Source organism: Vespula vulgaris, chromosome 7 (genome assembly GCF_905475345.1).
Source record: "Vespula vulgaris chromosome 7, iyVesVulg1.1, whole genome shotgun sequence".
Lineage (NCBI taxonomy): Eukaryota > Metazoa > Arthropoda > Insecta > Hymenoptera > Vespidae > Vespula > Vespula vulgaris.
The window spans coordinates 7,697,798-7,718,357 of record NC_066592.1 but is presented as its reverse complement, the minus strand read 5'-3'; the positions used below and the strand labels follow the sequence as shown (position 1 = coordinate 7,718,357).

Genomic DNA, 20,560 nt, shown 5'->3' with positions numbered 1-20,560 from the left:
ATGTCATAAAAGAAATTATATATATATATATATATATATATATATATATATATATATATACATAATAAATAATATATATAAATAAAACTAAATAACTTGTATATCGGAACGAAGAAATAAGCAAAAGAGAAATAAACATATAAACGAGTACATTGACCAATCGAATTTATTTCGAGAAGAGAAACGTTTCGATATCAAAAATGATTCGTCCATTTTATAGTACGAAAAATTCCTCGAAAACAGGCACAACAAGGAGAGATTACAACCCGTTTAAATTCTTAATTATGTACAGGAACTCGGTAACCTGGGTTACACTTGGGCTACTGTTGATACGCTGTAACCCAGGTAACTCGTTCTGGAAGCGAATATAGCGTAAAGGTATAATGTGAGTAGAGTGGAGGTAATTTCTTTGCCGCAAGCCATGCGGTCCTTATCATCAATCAATCCGATCACTTATTACTTAAGTTCACCAGCTACCACTCCAACCAATTATCCATAAATAAAAAGAAACAATAGTTTCGTGGTTCGCCAGGTACGATAATGTCGAATAGTGGGAGGTTGTTTTCTCCCACCTTACCTGAACAGGTAATAAGTTGAAACGACGACGTCGTTCTAACGGACGTTAACGACGACGTTAACACAACGTTCGTTTTATATATGTATATTGTATACGATGTTCTTATACTATATATAGTATAAGAACCTCACGTGTTATAAGTACGTTCAATTAAACGAGTCAGGAAGCATAAACACAAATGCATGCAATAAGATATGTGAATGAATTCACAAACATATTTACAAATCTTCAGATGTTATAATATTTTTCATTCGTGAAGTCAAAGCAAGTTATTAACAATGACCTGTATATATATATATATTCCTTTCAGAATTTAAGAATTGATTATTATCGTTAATCGGTCAATATTTTGTAATATTATATGCATTTATCATGCACTTACCACACGAACCGTTTTATTTACTTCTCTTAACTCGTTTCATTGAACGGCGGACTCTAAAAACGTATGTGTTTACTGTTTGTCCGTGCTTACGGTACAACCAGTAGAATGCAAGTAACTATCAAAGTAGGATTATTGCACACGTAACACACAATGGACGACTGAGTTTGATTCAATGGATTCAAATTCGATATGATAATTCCATATTTATTCGATAATCTCCAATCATGGATTGAATAATTCGATCAGATTGTACAAGAAATATTGTCATTACATATTGAGAATTGAACACGTGCATCGACGTGCGTTGACGAATGTTTCTAATATATCGGATTTACTATATGAAAATATAATTTTAATATAATAACGTATGTATACATGTTTACGTGTAAATATATTGTATATATCTATGTATATAGTATTTGCAAAAGCAAATAATTGAAATATACCAAAACGTAGAAACAACTAATTAAAAGATAGAACCGTAACCGGAAATTATAACCGGAAAAGTTTCATTTTCGATTAGAGGAATACCGATTTAGATTATGAATTGATCCTACGAAGAAACGAGAGAAAAAGAAAGAAAGAAAAAGAGAAAATAATCGAGAATTTTGATTCTCCAAAAGTTAACATGAACAATATATTTCACATTAAAGAGCAGCAGATTTAATAATTTTATTTCTTGTATCATTCATTTCTACGAACCGATCAGACTATTGAAAAATGTTTCAAGATTTATCACCGGTACGGACGAACATTAACGTACAGCATTTTTTTAACTGTCCGTCAAACGTGCGTCGCGACGGACGTGTATGTATTTCGAATATATCAATGCACACGAGAGTGCAAAATAATACAAAAAAAAAAAAAAACAGTACAAGAAGAAAATGAATACTGCTTTAGTATTCTGAAGAAAAAAAATATAAATATTAAACATAAAAAAGAAGTAACAACTACTTCAATATTCAACAGGCATTACATTCGGGATCTCGAAAGTTGCTGACTTTTCAGTCATTTCTTATAATAAATATCTAATACGCACATACACGAACACATACACACACTTATAAGAAAAACAAATGATCCTTTCTTGTCAAGTCGCTCATTCGACAATGAGCAATACATGGCGCCGTAAAAAAACAACCACGCTAAAGAAAGCATCATAAGATAAACAGTCTCACATTGTTAATATATCATAGTGAAATATATAAATGTCTCGAGAGATCGTAATGACTCGATTATAATACGCATGCATGCATGATATGTACGCATCGTTGTGCAAACAATAATTATATGCAAAATAATACATATCCAATTTATATATTATTATACTTATAAGTGTGTGTCGCATATATCTCTTATAATGATCTCGGACATTTGAACGGGAATTGCAAAAAATAAATAAATAAATAAATAAATAAAGATTAAAAAATCTATTTGTCTTATAGTTTGTATATCATATTTTTATGTTGTAATATAATTGCAATTCTCGATTGCTATAAATTATAATAATCACACTCGGGTAACCCTGTTTGTTGTTTGGCAAGTTACTATCCCCGCATTCGCGAACGTTCCACCCTTCTCTCTTTCTCACCCTCTCTTTCTCTCTCTCTGTCTTTCTGTTTCTCTTTCTCTCTCTTTGCCATGACGTGTTAAAGTTATTTTCATACGGTAGCTCCGAGAAAGCGAATCGTGAGTTTTAATGTAGACCTTGCGGAAGTGTCGACGGAAGCGTACTAAATTTGTCCATCTTTGAAGAAAAAAAAAAAGAAAGAAAGAAAGAAAAACAGAGAGAAAGAAGACAACAAAATTGTCCATTCCTTGTTCTTGAATATTCATGGGGAAAAAATATCCTATTTATGGCGAAATTTAAATAAATCAAGTAGATGAATTTAACTTTTAAAATTAATGTAATCACAATATCATAATGTATTAATGTTTAATTTGCAATGTAATGTAGGAGTAACGATCTAATTTATTTTTCATAAAATTTCATAACTACGATTTAGGATTATGTAATTTTGTCGTCCATTATTCTTGGATTTAATATTTACTTTATAGTGTTGGTATAATTACTTTTAATTTCTTAAACTCAATAGTACATGCGCTTGAACTTATTATTTCTTTTTTATTTCTTCATTCAGGTATATTTTTAACGAGTGTCTAAATTAATTTCATTTGAATGCAGCCGTGACAAGAAAGAAGAAAAAAAGTAAAGGAAAAAAAAATTAATGATTGCAAAAGAATAATTTCACAGGAATCTCTTCGTTAACAGATTCGTATCATTCTTAAAATATAATGAAAAATTTAATATTCTTTCATATCTTATATATCATATACAATAACAATAAATTCAAGCAAAAAAGAAAAAAAGAAAGGGAGAAAAAAACTTACATCCATTGCAAATTAAACACGTCACAAATAGTTTCTTTTTAAGCAATAATAACAAAAAAAAAAAACAATTAAAACTTTTTATAGACATAATTAGTATATCACGCATAAAAAATATCGAAAAGAATTCGATCGAAAGAAGAAAAAGGAAAGAAAAGAAAAGAAAAAAAAAAGAATAAATCCATGCTTATTGATCCATTAAAAGATTTCCTTTGATCGTCCTCATTTTATAAGAATTAGCGTGATGTTTTTTTTATGATATATAATTAAGAACAATATGGACATTAAAATCTAAGTGTCCTACATATATAATTGGATAATTTTATAGACATATACATACATACACAAATAAATACATACATATATATATATATATATTATATAAAGACGAGAAATCGTGATTTTTCGTTTGGTTTATTTTCCTTCGAGTCGGCGAGTTCGGTGAAAGGTGAATATAGGCACGACCAAGACCGGTTGTTAATAGCTATCGTAGATATGTATATCAACGCGTTTTCCACGGCGAATAGCCACGAGATGGTATTAAATGAGAGTGCACGGTCGAACGTCAGAATAGATTTTATTACGATGGCTGAACAATTTTCAAAATTGATCTCGTTAACGAGACGAATTTCTGCTAATTAGTGTACAGATTATTTAGACGTATATATATATGTATGTATGTATGTATATACATATACTCACATATATATACATATATACATATATGCTAGTAATTATGAAAATATTCTGAATGGAAGATATATAAATGATTAAGAAGAAAAAAAAAGAAAAAAGAAAAAACCAATTTTATTCTTTTCTATTATATTAACACTGTATAATATATATATGTATGTATGTATGTATGTATATATATGTATGTACCGTATGTCCTATCAATTATCAAATATATAAATAAATATATAAAATTCTATTTATTACGTAAGTTCTATTATATCGATTTACTTTTTAATAACGCTCGCTTAATTTAATATTTTCATGATTATCGGCTTATAGATAGATAAGATTTTATAAATTTCTATGAAATTCTAAGAATTAGCAATTTATTCATTTAACTCATCCAAAACACTTATATATTATTTTATTAATCCATAAGAGCATATCGATCGTTATTTTTAGAATACAAATAAATATGAAGTAATACAGATAAATAAGATAAAATTATAAAGATCGATTTGATATAGAAACAAAATAAAATAAATATAAATTAAGTATATCGTATGATCAATGTAAATACACAAGTAATCGCTTTTAAGCATATTTCTTGGAGATATTTAGAATGGATTCGATTTTCTTGGAGAGATAAGAATTGTAAATGCGATAAGATCGAACATATTCTTTCATAAAATAATGATCATGGATTTGAATTTTTTCAAACGAGAAAGAGAAAGAAAGAGACAAACAGAGAGAGAAAGAGAGAAAGTATTATCGCAGATCATTCATGTATAATTATAAATTATACTTAAAAGAGATTATTTATTCTGAATAAATTCAATAAATAAATTCAAACGAAAGTGTAATGTTTAATTAATATGAAACAAGGTGTCCACGATTTCACGACGAATCACGTGACAAATTGTACAACCGGGTCATGACCATCGTTCTCGTTCGAACGAACGAGAAAAAGGCAAAAAAAAAATACAAAAAAAGGATAGATCAAAAAACTATAAAAATATCGAAACGCTTATAAATAAATAAATAATTACAAAAAAAATTGCAAAAGAAAATAATTACGATAGTCTAAAAATATCTTTTTTTTTACTGTACTTTCGCATTTCTATTTGAGGAACTTTTTGTGATTTTAATCGAGAAAGAAGACGACGGAAGTATATAAATATTTGTAAAGAAGAAAAAAGAAAGAAAAAAAGAATAATTTACGAAAGAAATATATGTAAAACGATTTCGACGAATATCCTTTAAAACATTTTCCCTTCGTTTCTTATCTACATCTTATATTGGAAGAATCTTTATCATTTGAATAAGAAAATAGTATATATATATATATATATATATATATATATATATATATATATATATAAAGAAAAAAACGGCGTGTGTGCAACCAAAAAACTAATTATCATAAAAAAAAAAAAAAGATTTATCATTTCCCTTGTTTTACCTTCGTCTTCTGCTTGAGGAACTTCGAGATCTTGGCTATAGGATTGGGAATTTTTGGCTTTGGCATCTTGATGTATAGAGACTTTTAATAGAAATAGAAAGAAGACAGTTGTCGTTGCTTTAACTTCTTGAATCCTTGTGTCATAAGCGCACAACAGTCTTTAACTTTTTGTTTTTCCCCGGAGAGAGAGAGAGCGTTAGAGATTAAGATAGAATAAAACTTTGACGTCAAATGTACACTTGGAATAGCACCAAATAAAAGAGAATGTTACGATATATTTCCTTCTCACATCGTTACTCTTTTATAGTCTGTCAGACGACGACGAAGCTTCTGCTGTGCATCGGGCTTCGTTCATTTCAGGTTTCATTCAGTAGGGAATGAATCTTTCTAAAAACAACAACTCTTTACGTATTTAAAATATCTCTCATTGAATAAAAAAGAAAAAGAGACAAAAATAAAACGACGATTATTATCCTTTCTTCACTACGATTTTTTACGTAATTTAAAGACAACGTTTGATCGTATATATGTTAATGATAACAATGCGATTTCATCTCGCACGTAAATTATTATTACGTTGATGTATCTTTCTTCGTCTTTTTAATCCCCTTTGCCTAATCTATTTCTCTCTCTCTCCCTTTCTCTCCCTCTCAATGAAGTCACACTTATTTTCTCAAACTTTTCCTTTCCTTATTCTCTTGCAATAAAATATTCCCAACGACGTACGATAAGGAAGATGTCGCGATAATTTAAACAAACAAATGAACAAATAAACAAAAAATAAGCAGAAGAAAAAAAAGAACAAACAAGACAGTTTATAACGAGATTCCTTTATACTCTTTACCTATGCACGTAACTCGCGCGAAGTCGAAGCGAGTACTGAAGCTTTGAGCCTGAAACTTCGGGGTGAGTCTGTGCGTTGGAATAGAACAAAGCGTGAGTGAGAGAGAAAAGAGAGAGAGAGAGAGAGAGACAGAGAGAGAGAGAGAGAGAAAGAGAGAGAGAAAGAGAGAGAGGAGTTTAAAAAGAAGGGAGGAAGTGGAAGGGGAAAAGCATCGATGTGTGTAACCATTTCCATACACACGTATATATATGTACATATATACTTATATATATATAAGTAAGTATACAATATATAGACGGTGAGTTTACATGTCGATGCGCATCTTCGATTGCGCAGCACGTGCTGATCGGCAGGCAGTTCCATTGCCTCTTCATTTTTTTTCGTCTGATGGGAGAAGGGAAAACAGTGGGGAGTAAGATCAGCTAACACACATCCACCCACGCTTTATTCGTCGGTCCCTCTTCCTTCCCTCCCATTCAACTCCCGCTACCCTTTTCTCCACACTTTTCACTCTTTCTATCTCACACGCGACCTGACAAACGCGTTACCGTTCGTACCGTTCGTTTCATGGAAATATGTCTCGTCTTTCTTTCTCTCATTTGACTTTTTTCTTCTTCTTCTTGTTCTTCTTCTTCCTCTTGGAGGTTAAGTCATACAGGATATATATCTAGGTTAAGATCGATCTTGAAAGATCGACAAATTCAATCGATCGATCGATTTATTTTATCTCTGTTATCATTGTAAAGACAATTATATATATATATATACACGTTTAAATATATATATATATATATAAAATTATACTTGATTTTATATATATATAATGATTTTATAAATGCATTACAAAATCATTTAATAGTAAATATGATCAAATTATTATCATAATTCGTTTAAATAAACCACATGTCCTTATCATCGTATTAAAATACTACTATATGTCTATAAAATAAAAGACGATGGCTTTATTATCCGTGACATTTTTAACTTTTTAAAATAAAATGTTAATGGAATCCATAATCTCTTGGAGAATAATTTTCTTCCTTCCATTTTTTTCTTTCTTTTTTAAATATATTTTATGTCATATTTTACGTCATATTTTACGATGCATGTTGCAAAATTAACTGGAACGAAACAGAAACGACTCTATGATGGAAGTTCCTCCGTCTTTAAAAAAAAAAAAAAAAAGAAAAAAAGAAAAGAAAAATGAAGAAAAAAAAAAGGAATTGTTAGGTGATAAGGATAATCTCTTGAAGGTCATTGTTTAATCGAGGGTAAAAATATCCATAAATATCATGAACTTTGCTTTTTAAATATTTTTGTTACTTTCTCTTCTTCTTTTACTATCTTTTTTTCTTCATCGACTAAAGATAACCCGAAATAATAATTAACGTACGATCTTATGATCTTTTTTAAATAAATCGAAAGTCTCCGTGTGAAAAATAGTGTTAATGGGAATGAGAACCCCTGATGTTACATCTTATCCACGACCATTGATATCGGCGTATATCGCCTGTTGGAATACGTGCCAATATGCAGTCGTTCATATTTTATACTAATTACTATGTCAGAAGTATCTATGTTACATATGTGTGTATATATATATATATATATATATATATATATATATATATATTTATTTAAATGTGTGAATGTATGGAGAATATCTATATCGAGAATATACATATAAGAAGCGAGACATATGTGCGAAAAATCTATGTAAACATGGGAACGGTAGCTGAAGGAAACTAAACATCATTATCAGTGACGTATCAACTTCTTCAAATGATCTGTTAGGACATTTACGGTAAAGAACATTAAATTAAATTAAAACCACTGATTAAACTTTGTATCGATAAGCACGAATGAAAATAATAAATGAAAATTTCTTTCATTTCTTTTTCTTTTTTTTTTTTAAATAGAAATTTTCCATTTCGTTCTCTTGATAATAAGATAATAATTATGAAATAATGAACGTGACGATGTTTCTGGTTTTTTTTTTTCTTTTACCTTTTTCACAAAAATAGTTTGCACATATTATGGTTTCATTCAAATATGTAATACGAATAGAAAATATATTAATTAATGAAAATTTGGACGGGAAAAAAAAAGAAAAAGAAAGGAAAAGAAAAGAGAGAAGAAAATAATAAAATACATGGAATTTAAAAGAATCTGTTTTTTCGTGCCGTACCGCGAGTTACTCAGTTCTTTATCGAACGTGCTTGGACAAAAAACGATGACTGGACCTTGGATCAACATCGAACGATTATAAAAAAAAAAAGAAGAATAAAAGAAAAAATAAGAGAAAAATGAAGAAGTCTCTTGGATTCTCATCTCCTTCGACACTGTAAATCGCTACGCATTATGAGATATCACGGAAAGAAACATTAAGAATGATAAAAAGCTTCCGTTCGAAAGTCTCAAATTATAATGTTTTCAGACTTTTCCGATTAAGAAAAAAAAGGATAAATAAATAAAAAAATAAAAGTGCATAAATAAAAAAAGAAAGAAAGAAAGAAAGAAAGATAGACAGACAAACAGAGAGAGAAAGAGATAAAAAAAAATAGAAATAAAAACAAAACAAAATTGTAAAATCATTAAATTAAAAATACTTTTGAAATTTCTTTTCCGAGGAAAAGATTAAATAAATAAATGAATAAAATTAAAAAAATATATATATAAACAGAAAAAAAAGAAGAAGATAATGCAATATTACTTCCCAATCCAAAAGGTGTTGCAGATCTTTTAGGAAGTAAAAGAAAATAAAATAAAACAAGAATAAAAAAGAAAAGAAAGAAATAAATGAAAAAAAAAAAAAAAAAAAAAAAAAAAATAGTAGAGGAAAATAATATCTATGTATTACATAAAATTATGAAATTGTGAAATAATGTGAAATAAAAATTATCATTGACCATTGTAGATCTTCGATAATATTTAATTCTTAATATATCTTCGTTGTTTATTCATTAAATGATAAAAATTAAGTAGAGACGATAATACCGTTAACGTTTCAAGATCATTAGATACGAAACATATGGGCGTACGTGTGCACTGGCATTCATGCGTTCTTTAAATATTCACGCATACATACATATGTATGAAGTATGTAGGCATGGAAATCCACGGAATTCCGCGGGAGAAAAACAACTTTCTATTTTAAGTACACACTTTTGCGTGAGTAATCGGTCTTTTTGGTATTTTTTTCCCCTTATCCCTTCCTTTTTTCTTTTTCTTTCTTTTTTTTTCTTTTCACGATTCTATTCGGAACGTCTAACTTGAGAGAAGTTTATTTTACTTGCGTGTTAGGAAAATTACATTTGCCTTAAACGAATTTCTCTCCTTTCAATTGGACAACATCAGGTGTCCGACATACGACAATATTGTGTAAGAGCTTTGTGTGAAAGTTGTCAACATTTTTCCTCATTTTTTTCCTTCGTTTTTTTTTTTTTTATTTTTTCTTGTCTTTTCTTTTTTACTTTCAAGAACATTCGTTTCGATCGTTAGAGAAGTTATCGTTGGTTTAAGTTTATATACGAATTATAATAATTATATTGCGTACAATTTAATTTAATCGATTAATTTTTATGCTAATTATTATTATTTTTTTATGATCATGAAAAAGTTTAGATGCTCTATGACCTCTCATGTTTATCATTATAGATCCATATATATCAAATTAATTAAGTTAAATTGAATTGAATATATTGAAAACATGTGACTGATCATTCTGTAAGATAATTCGAATGATAATTTACATGTTTGACTATTGAAATAAGTTGTACTTATCGTAACGACTATATTTATTTAGGTCATGGTAATAATTTAATCTTCTATCATAAAAAAACTTTAAACTTTAGTTGTATAGATATCAGCACACTATGGTCAACCATAAAATTACTGTCTTTCTATTCCTTTTTTCTTTTTTATTTTTCATGATTTTAAATCAGATACAATTTGTATTTGTGTATGTGTGTATGTGTGTGTACCTGGTGCATCAGAACTAAGACGTCATCAAATCAAATATTTATTCTTCCAAATGTTATCATACAATGGACGCTAGTTGTGTACCGTTAAGTAAAGTTGAATACGTAGTTATCTATTGTTTTCAATCATGAACGTACAACTACAACAATATTTATACTATGAATACGAAGAAACTTCTGTTCTTGTAAATTAATTTCTATTTTTAAATCATTTTCAGTATTACGATTAAAATCGAATTCAAAATATTTATCACACGTCTTCCTAACTTCGATGTAATACGCATTTAACTTGATTTACTTTTTTATCACGTTCGTACGATATTCTTTCTTTAAATGAATTATTACAATTAATTATAGGATTAATAATAACGATTATCCACAAATTATTAGGATTTTAATTTAAAATAGAGAGATTTTTTATCAGAATTTTTAATTTAATTTGTGCTTTGTACATTAAAAATTTGTTCGTTTGATACGCATGAATTTTTGTTTTTTGTTTTTTGAATTAAAAAATTATCCCGTTTTTTTCATTCTCTCGATGTAAACAAAAATGTACTAATAACGATTTTCTACCAAGTATAAAACCTTTTCTTCTTTCTAAAGCTCTTCGAACTTAAAATTCTATTTGTTAAAGTACATATAATTTAATTCGCACTATATCTCATTGGAATTAAATTGATCTCATTTTGATTTTGAATTTTCGTTTTAAATTAATTACGAATTATTTTCGTCCCAAATTTGCCGACTGATATTATCAGAATCTTGACTTAAATTCCTACTTTGTATTTATATCCAATGTATTTATAATTTGGCTGCTACATTAGAAATAATTTCCAATCTGATTTTCGTACGAATTTTTTTCTTTTTCTTCATAATTAAAAATTGTATCTTTACTGATTTTCTCGACATAAAAATGTATCTAATAATAAAGATTTCCTCGTTATAAAAAAAAAAAGAAAAGAAAAGAAAAAGAAAGAAAAAAGAAGAAAGATATTGACTTAGACATAAGCTTCTTAACTTAATTTCTTTTGAACTCGAGATTGGAAGATTGATAGAAGAAACGAACGTTTAAAAATATCGAAAAAGACTTTGAGAGAAATCATTAGCGAGAGAACACTTTTGTTTATACGAAAGTCTGACCGCCGGAAACAAGTCTAACTTCGTTTTCATTTTCGTTTTCGCCAGTGAATTTTTCTTTTCGACGAAATAAAACGTGTCTTTGGAGGGATGATAAAATGAATGAGGAATTTTGGCAGTAAGCCGAGTGAATAAGAGTATGAAGGTTGAAAATTTAGAACGCTAAGCGTCCTCGAATTGACGTGAGACAGAATTCCGAGATGGAAAAATTAGCCAACGTCTCTTGGTACGTTTAAAACGAGATAAATCCTCTTTCTCTCTTTCTGTCTCTCTCTTGAAATCTCATTTTCTAGATCATTTGATCTAATTCGATAGATATGCGTTTCAAAATTCAAAAGTTTTTCGTGAAAATCTTTAAAAAAGGAAAAAAGAAATTCGATTATAATTTTTTTAAAAAGTATAGACTCAGAAATCAGTAAATATTAAATTTGTCATTTCAGCCATTTCTTTTTTCAAGTAATATAAATTCTGCTATGAAAAATATGAAAAATAAATATATAAGAAACAAAATATGAGTTAAAGTTAATTGTAAGCTACAGATGAATGTCTTTTTATATTTATAATTACAAAATGTTAAGATAAAATTGGCAATATCGAATTTATCATTCGAGCTATTTTTTTAAAGTATAAATCCAACTATGAAACAAAAATGTGTTAAAGCTAGTTTCAACTAGAGAGAGGTATGTCTCTTTTCTATATATATGTATATGTGTATCTATATATATTTATAATAACAAATTTCAATACAGTACAATATCCTCATGAATTAATCAAAAGAAATATCTTAAGTGGAATGACATTAATGTATCTTTTTAAAAAACTACTATAAGTCCATTTGCATCAAAATAAATTGTAACTCCGTACAAAATCAAATGAAGGCTAAAATATGAATAAAATTTATTAATACTATCCTTCACTTAATTATTAATTTATACCTATATGTATATATATATATCTTTTTCATTAAACTTATCATAATAGTATTCTGAAAAATTTTTATCAAATAAATAAAATTTTTTTACGTTTAATAATATATTTGCAATATACTTGTAATTTTTTTTCTGTTTCTCGGAAGAAACAAAAATGGATTTATAATACTTTCAATAAAAACTCCTCGTTTATATTTCGATTAGATCAATCTATTGTTACATTAATCTACTTCGATCATTTTCAGAATCATCTGGCTCAAATAATCAACAAAAATTTTTATAAAATTATTACAAGATCTTTCAAATTTTTCTTCTTCCTCGATTTTCTATCACAATATTTTCATAAAGCTTGCAAGATATCTCGTACAAATATTCATTTTATCGAACAAAACAAAAAAAAAAAAGAAAAAAGAAACAGACTCATATCATTAAAAAAAAAAAGGTATATATCTCGTGTGTAGAGCGTCAACGAACATATTCTTTTTATCGCATTTATCCTTCTTACGTAATCAAAACGACGAGATATATAGAATAAAATATTGCTTTGATTGCCGAAATCTCAACTTTTTTTTATTTATTTCTTTTTTATTGTTTTCTTTTTTATTTTACTTTAAGAGAACCACGTAGGAAGAAAATAACGAGTTATATTAATCGTCCTAGTCGTACGTCGTTGCTTAAGGCGATGTAATAAATAAAATGCAAGCCTTGTGGGACGACATAGTGCAACGACCTTAGCAAGGTCCACCCACTGCTTATTTTATTATATGAATTCAGATAGTAACATACTAAATACGAACTCCTTTATTTATGTTCCGTATCATGGAAGGCAAATAAAAATTATTTAATTATTTAATTATATATTATTAATTATTCAATTAATATTATATAGATATTAAACGTATATCGTGTATATCGTCAATAAAGCGTATCAGTAACATATGTTTTTAATATTTATGGTTTCTTTCTTTTCTTTTTTTAATTTCTTTTTTATTTTTATTTTTATATAGATATATATGTAAAAAAAAAAAAGAAAAAAAAAACGAGTGGATTATCATCGTGAGAAATATTATATTTAAATTACAACATATGTATATATGTATATAGTTCAATACACGCATATCTATATTTCAAAAATAATGATTGTATATACGTATAAAGAAAATGATTCATTGTCAAATCAAAATTAAATTTTATTCAGAGGCAATGATATTCTATAAAAGCCATTTCGAAAAGCTCGTTAAATTTTCATCGAATCACAGATGTCTTTAAAGATCAAGTATTTCGTCAGATCGAGTACGAACGTTAAACGAACGAAATTGTTTTTAAATTTTTATTTTTATGTAAAACATATCGTAAAACACGATCGAATAATTTATATACTTCGAAGTATTTTCGTTTTTATAAAGAAGGTCTTATTATTCGCTTTTTTTTTTCTTTTTTTTTTAAAAAAAACAAACAATCCAGAACATCGCATGCCTCGTTTAACTTAAGAATATAAAAAAAAAATAAATAAATAACCAGAACCAATCTCAAGATTGTTCGTAAGCAATTAACAAAAATATTCCCGTGACAAATAAGCCGGACATAATGTTAAATAAAATTTGATTCGTCAGTACGTCATAAGGTTTAATTCGAAGAATGAAAATGAATAGAAACGAATAATTAATAAAATCTGTTAAAAATTCAATCAAATACAAACGTAAATGTCTTACGAAAGACACATCGTTGGACGAAAATTTTGGGAAAAAGAAAAATAATGCTGAATATACAGCAAATATATAGAAATGATTGAATACTATACGTAAAGATGTGACAATTGATTTCACAAAAGGGTATTTAATCTTCTTTTTTTTTTTTTTTAGATTTATGCGATCTCCATAAAGAAATTTTAAATGAGCAGAACAAATAATTTTTTTCTTATTACGTTCAAACCAACCCCTCTCCCATTTCTTTATTTGAGTCTAGACACGCTAAATCATTGGTCAAATATCTTATCCGAACAGTCATCCGGTGAGATGGCTTTTTTCATGGGGCAAACATTCTCTCTTTTATTTTTCTTAGAAAAATCCAAAATTATTTTATTATGATTATTCACGTATATATTTTTGCAAAATTTTCTGTTTGCAACAGAAAATTCAATTAAAAATATCGATTATTATTTCGATCTTTGATAATATATCGATTTGCATAATACCTTTATCAATATCATAATGATTTTTAAATTACTTTTTAAATTATAATACCGATATCAAAATCATATCGATCTTTAAATTATTTCTCCAAGTTAACAACGATCAGATTCATAAATCATATCCCTTAAAAGTAAATAAATAAAATTAAAAAAAGAGAAACAACTTCGAGGAGATTTTTTTATATAGATAATAATTTTTGTATCGTTGTATACGTGTTCGGAATATATTTAACTCTTTCCTATCGAAATTTAAGATTTTTTTGAGTAAACGTTTTTACCGCTTACTACTGTTTAGAAGGTGACCTTTAATCAGCTGATTTTATTGTGTAAAACGTTCACGCACATTTTTTATTACACCATATACATATATAAAATATAAATGAGAGAAGTGAATCTATTAATCCGTAAGATTAGAATTTCTAAGCAACAGAAGATTGAGTCACACGTTGTACTTACGAATAGAAATAATTTCGACCAATGGGATATTAAATGTCTATTATTATTATTATTATTACTATGACGGGAAAGAGTTAATATATTATTTTGATATGATAAAAATATCAACTTTTCAATCGTGCAACCATGCCCATTCAATCTACTTCACGAGATACACGAGTTCTAATATCTAATCAAAGGAAACACACGGAATGCTCTCGACGAATCAGGAAATAGCAAGCGATTCCGTACATGCATTTAACATTGATTGTTGTTTAACGAATGTATCGATTCGAAAATGAATTATATGAAAAGTGTGATTTTATGTAAGAATTAACAAATGAAAGGAATGAAGAAAAAATGGAAATAAAAAAGAAAGTAATAGAAAAATTAAATGAAATATTCGAGACAAGTAGTGAATAAAATTTCTTTATCGAGAATGCATCTTTGTTTTCGTAAATACAAAACAAAAATATATGTAGCATGACTCATAGCGATTACTTTTAAATTTAACATCCGCGCGTCGCGAAAAAGAATTTGACTGTATATTCTATTTAAAGAAACAACGATCACGATCGAAGGATTTCTTTACGTGAATTAGTGGACGAGATTATTTTCATCGTCTTTCTTTTTTAAAAATGAGCGAATACGATGTGAAAGCATATGATGATGTCACCAATGATTGAACGAGGGTCGAATATGTTCGAGCGAATACAAGAGTTAACCTATTAACTGCCGAAATATTTTAAAAGACGCGCGAGACTCACGTGACGTATATCACGTGGTACGTCACGTGACGTAAAAATATTACAAAGTTAAAGAAAGACAAAGAGAGAAAGAGAGAATATAAGTTAATTATAAATTAAGGGCCAATTGAATATATTCTTTGTTAGAAGTAATAGAAATATATATATAATATATATAAATACATATATATAATATATGTAAATACAAATATTATATATATATAAACACATATAATATATAAAACTCTATTGCTATATATTGTATATATAATTATAATATTAATATCATACTATTACATATTATTAGTATATTGCTTTCAATAAAGGAGATATTCAATTGATACATTAATTTATAATCCATCTGTATATTTGGACGAGAACAAGAAGTAACAGCAGTTCATAGGTTAAAAAATATCTTCGAACGATAAAACGATAGTAGTAGCACCAGTAGTAGTAATAGTAGTAGTAGTAATAATATTAGTAGTAGTAGTAATAGTAGTAGTAATAGTAGTAGTAGTAGTAGTACTAGTAATAATAATTGTAATAGTGCGGTGCTGCTTAAAGAGAATATGAAACGTGCTATATATAATATGTTTAATAAAACATATGTATATATATATATATATGTTAATATATACAGGGTGCGTAAATCGAACAGATAAAATCGAGCATAATCAAGGGTGCAGATCGACTATGAAACATCAAAAAAGGTGGACTTTGGGGGATATCGGGGTAGTATCGATACCTCCGGGTCCTGGGCCTGTTCGGAATCAGCCGAGGTGCTCGATGTCTTCAGGATGGTGTACAGCTTTACGTAGGGGGCCTTGATCAGCTGTTAGCCAATACAATCGCCCATTTTTAGCAACAATTCTCTTTCGAAACCATTTTTTCTCTTTTTTTCGTTCTTTTTTATTTATTATTATTATTTTTGTTTTCGATCTTTTTCAGAGGATCGACTATTAAATCGAGTCGATAACGTAAATAAGATCGATCATCGCATCGATATATTCAGTTTCTTTTTTCGAATTTAAATGAAAGATTACATTACTCGATTGTTTACGATTTCAAACAAAGTAGAAACCTATTATCGATCATTTAGAAATTGACTTTATCGATGTTATCAAGCTAAAAAGTTTCGAAATATGGGAAAGAAGCGAATCGATCTTCGAAATGATACATAAAGTATATTTTGACAAATATATAATGTATTACTTCGTAGGAAATTGTAGAAAATCAGATCGAAAAAAAAAAAATATATATATATATATAGAAAGAGAGAGAGAGAGAGAAATATGTCGCGTGTTCTTTACCTGTGTAATAATGATATATCACGGATTGTTTTTTTTCTCTTTTTTTTAAAAATAGCAACACGGGTATTCTTCTTCAAGGACGTGGAAAAACAACAGTACTTTGGAATTATTTAAAGATCCCACGTGTGACCGGCTTGCACGAATGGAATACTACACGCGTATATTATATTGTGTGTATTTACGACAGATGATTTAACACATGTTGAGATCGAATTAAAAAACATCACGAAAAGAGAACTACTATGTTCTAGAAAATTATATAACGCGAATATTGCGAGTTTATTTGTAGACCGAGGAAAGAACGTATAGGTGAAATTCAAAATTCAAACATATTAAAAAATTGCACGAAGATGTCTAACCATTATTTTTTGTTTTCGTTTTGTACTTCTTTTTTCTACAATTTCCCACGTTTTTTTATCTTCATTGATCTTAATTCTCAGTGACTCAATCAATGTCAATAAAATTTTTGTTAAGAGTTAAGAGATTTCTCGAAATCGATAATCCATGCAATCGCGAATCGATCGAGTTTATCGTTTTCAATAATTTAATTCGCAAAATATTGTCGATAAGATCGTAATCTTCGTTATCGATGCGACGATCCTAAGATCGAAATAACTAACCTCTTTTTTAATTATTTTCGAATGGATCGAAAATAACAATACAAAAACTGAAGATCTCGAAAAAATACATCGACGATTGATACGATCAATGTATTTAAACAAATTTTCTTTCGATAAAAGACAACAATATGACTGAATAAGAGAGAAATTTTAATTATACCGGTGCATAAGAATAAGAATAAGTGAGATAAAAAAGTCAACTACATATTTAACGTGATACATATCGTCAAGGAGCAATCACTTCAAGACATTGAAAGTTATAATCGATTAGAGATTCGATTTCTTTTCGAGAGCATGCTCTCGTTCATTCGAGATATTAAAGTATTTAACACAGAATATAAATCTATGTTCTCGTATATATGTATGTATAGATATATAGATGATTTCATTTTGAATTAGTTCGAGATATATTGAAATATATTGAAAAATATATTAAAAATAACAATTATCGAATATTTGTTAACGAAGATATTAAATTTCGTATTGTTGCGTAACGCGTAACAACATCGAGCACAATTTTCTCGTTTATATATATATATATATATATATATATATATATATATATATATATATATATATATATAAACTGGATCGTATAAATGATCCCGTCAGAATTTTCTTCGTTTTTCTTCTTATCATGTATTTAATTGAACTTACTCGAGAAAGGGCAAAAAGAGTAAGTAATAAAATTTACGATACGAAAATTAAGTTATTAAAAAAAATATATTAATAGTTTATAAGAATAAAAAGACTCACCTCCCAGGATTCTCTCGTTAATTCGGATATCTCATCGCCGTCTTGATTGCGAGCCTTTCCCTCTTCAGTTGATTCTCCACTTTCGCCAGATTCCTGTGGTGTCAATTCTGGCGATAAATCTGTGTCGGTGTCGGATAGAATATATCCACGTTCCCTCCAATAATTTTCATCGAGTTCACCGTAAAGGTTAGGCACCCACGCGTGAATAAACCTATAAAGATCATCGACCCTACGAAGAAAGAAGAAACGTATGACATATACCTTGATTACACGAATAATGAAACATCTTAATATAAATTCATAATTTTAATTGTATAAAATTTGTCGACAAATTGATCCTTTGAGTAATATTATATCATAACCTAAATCAATCAAACGAATCCGATTATCGGAATTTTAACAATTAAAAATTTATCTATACACACGAATGTTTTTAAATCATAACCTAATCAAACGGACTTAGTATCGTTGAAATCGATTATATGAATTTTATATAATATATATAAAATCAACAATTGTTTTAATATAAAATTACCTGTTATAAATAAAAGGCATCGTTCTTCTAACTGTATCTTTTACATGATTATTATAAATCGCATCGACGAATCCGCCTACGGTACTCAACATCCAACTCATTTTTAATTCTGTATTATACATATATATATATGTGTGTGTGTATATAGATATATGTATCCTCTCGTTTTGCGCATTAAAATTCCAGACGATTTACGCAAGCATTTTCTATCGCATCGTAGATACGAATAAAATATATGAAAAAATATGAAGCAAGAATCGAAATTTCTTTTACGATTTCTTATTTAAAATGATCGATAGAAATAAACTTTATATAAATTACTAGAAATTATAACGAATAGTGACAATGACAATTACCCGATAAGTATAATTATATTAAAGTCGCGCCCTTGTTAGTTTCATATTGTCACGTGATCAGCTTAACCTCCAAATAGTCAAAAAAAAGTTCTTTAAGATCGTTCTCTTTTCATTTCGATTACCGAGCGAGTATCGATCACGATTTTCTACGACACATATAGAGGCCGCTACCGATCTAAACGATTTTTATTTGGTTAACTTATTAATATTTAATCGAAGAATATATTGTCACTTATTTCCTTCTTATTCTGTATCGTAACGACAACCGATCGCGGAACATAGAGAGAAACTTCTGGAAAACTTGCAAGCGTTTGCTTTGCTCTGCGAGTAACTAACGGCTTATTGGAGCATCGCTAAAGTCACATGACCAACTTGCCGATAGAAAACGTGCACATGCACTTTCGAAGGTTGCTTCAAGTAAGTATTTATACCTGTTTCTCGCATATGCGTAACACGTTCGAATCAATGGCGCAATAAGTGACGCGCTTGAATTTATTTAACATATTTTCTTTTATCTCTGTATATTTAATTATTAAACGTTCTTTAATCCGATCCATATGTTCGTAATCGTCTTATTTTAATTGTTTGTTCCAACACCATATGAAAAATTATGGAATAATTCTTCTTTGTTATCGCTCTATAATTGCCTATATTTTTTGTCGTAATAGACTGTATGCGTTAGATAGGTTATGAAGAGTATAGAGTATATGTAATGGAAATGTTACATACCTATTACGTGGAACGCTAAACCAATATTCAGGACGCAGCTTCTTCTTGCCATAACTCATAATAGGCGTAGATCGTGGTATTTTTTTATCTTTAGGTCTACCAGTCCGTAGTCTCAGGTACAACGGAGGATCTTCGCAAGATCGTGCAGGTCGTGGTATCAGTTCTGTATAATTGGAATAAAAATATTTCATTGTAATAGATTAAAGTACATAATTATCTTAGATATAGCATTGTACTTTTATTTTATAACGAATCCTCTCAAATATTAAAATTAAACAATTAGTGTTATTTTGGATTTGTATATACACGAAAGGTCCTCACTCTTCTGTACAATAAAAAAGTTAATGTCATCTTAAAATAGCTATAAGAAAAAAGAACACTGCGTAATTGAATAAAATGATTATTTTCAACTGGTCCTCTCAGTATTAAGCTGAATATATCTGTGTAAGAAATACCACACTAAACGTTTGACAATTTTATAATTGCTTAAATATTTTTTGAAAAAAAG

General features: G+C 28.3%; 1 protein-coding gene and 1 long non-coding RNA gene across 10 annotated transcripts in view; one reads left to right on the top strand and one right to left on the bottom strand.

Moving 5' to 3' along the window:
- Window positions 1–20,560, bottom strand: part of LOC127064992 (TLD domain-containing protein 2) — a 103,428-nt gene that overhangs the window by 11,260 nt on the left and 71,608 nt on the right. For 5 of the 9 annotated variants that reach the window (XM_050996752.1, XM_050996756.1, XM_050996753.1 and 2 more), the window contains 3 exons: window positions 20,053–20,215; window positions 18,433–18,661; window positions 16,492–16,578 (listed from right to left, as the gene is read on the bottom strand). In XM_050996752.1, the coding sequence (XP_050852709.1) occupies window positions 16,492–16,578; window positions 18,433–18,661; window positions 20,053–20,215 (479 nt within the window). Of the gene's footprint in view, window positions 1–5,484; window positions 6,433–16,491; window positions 16,579–18,432; window positions 18,662–18,967; window positions 19,174–19,323; window positions 19,580–20,052; window positions 20,216–20,560 lie in introns of those variants that run through there. The other 4 variants (XM_050996755.1, XM_050996757.1, XM_050996760.1 and 1 more) reach the window with 3 other exon arrangements.
- On the top strand, window positions 19,658–20,275 carry LOC127065004 (uncharacterized). The gene is made up of 2 exons (XR_007781929.1): window positions 19,658–19,740; window positions 19,992–20,275. It is a non-coding gene; the product is annotated as an uncharacterized LOC127065004 (long non-coding RNA).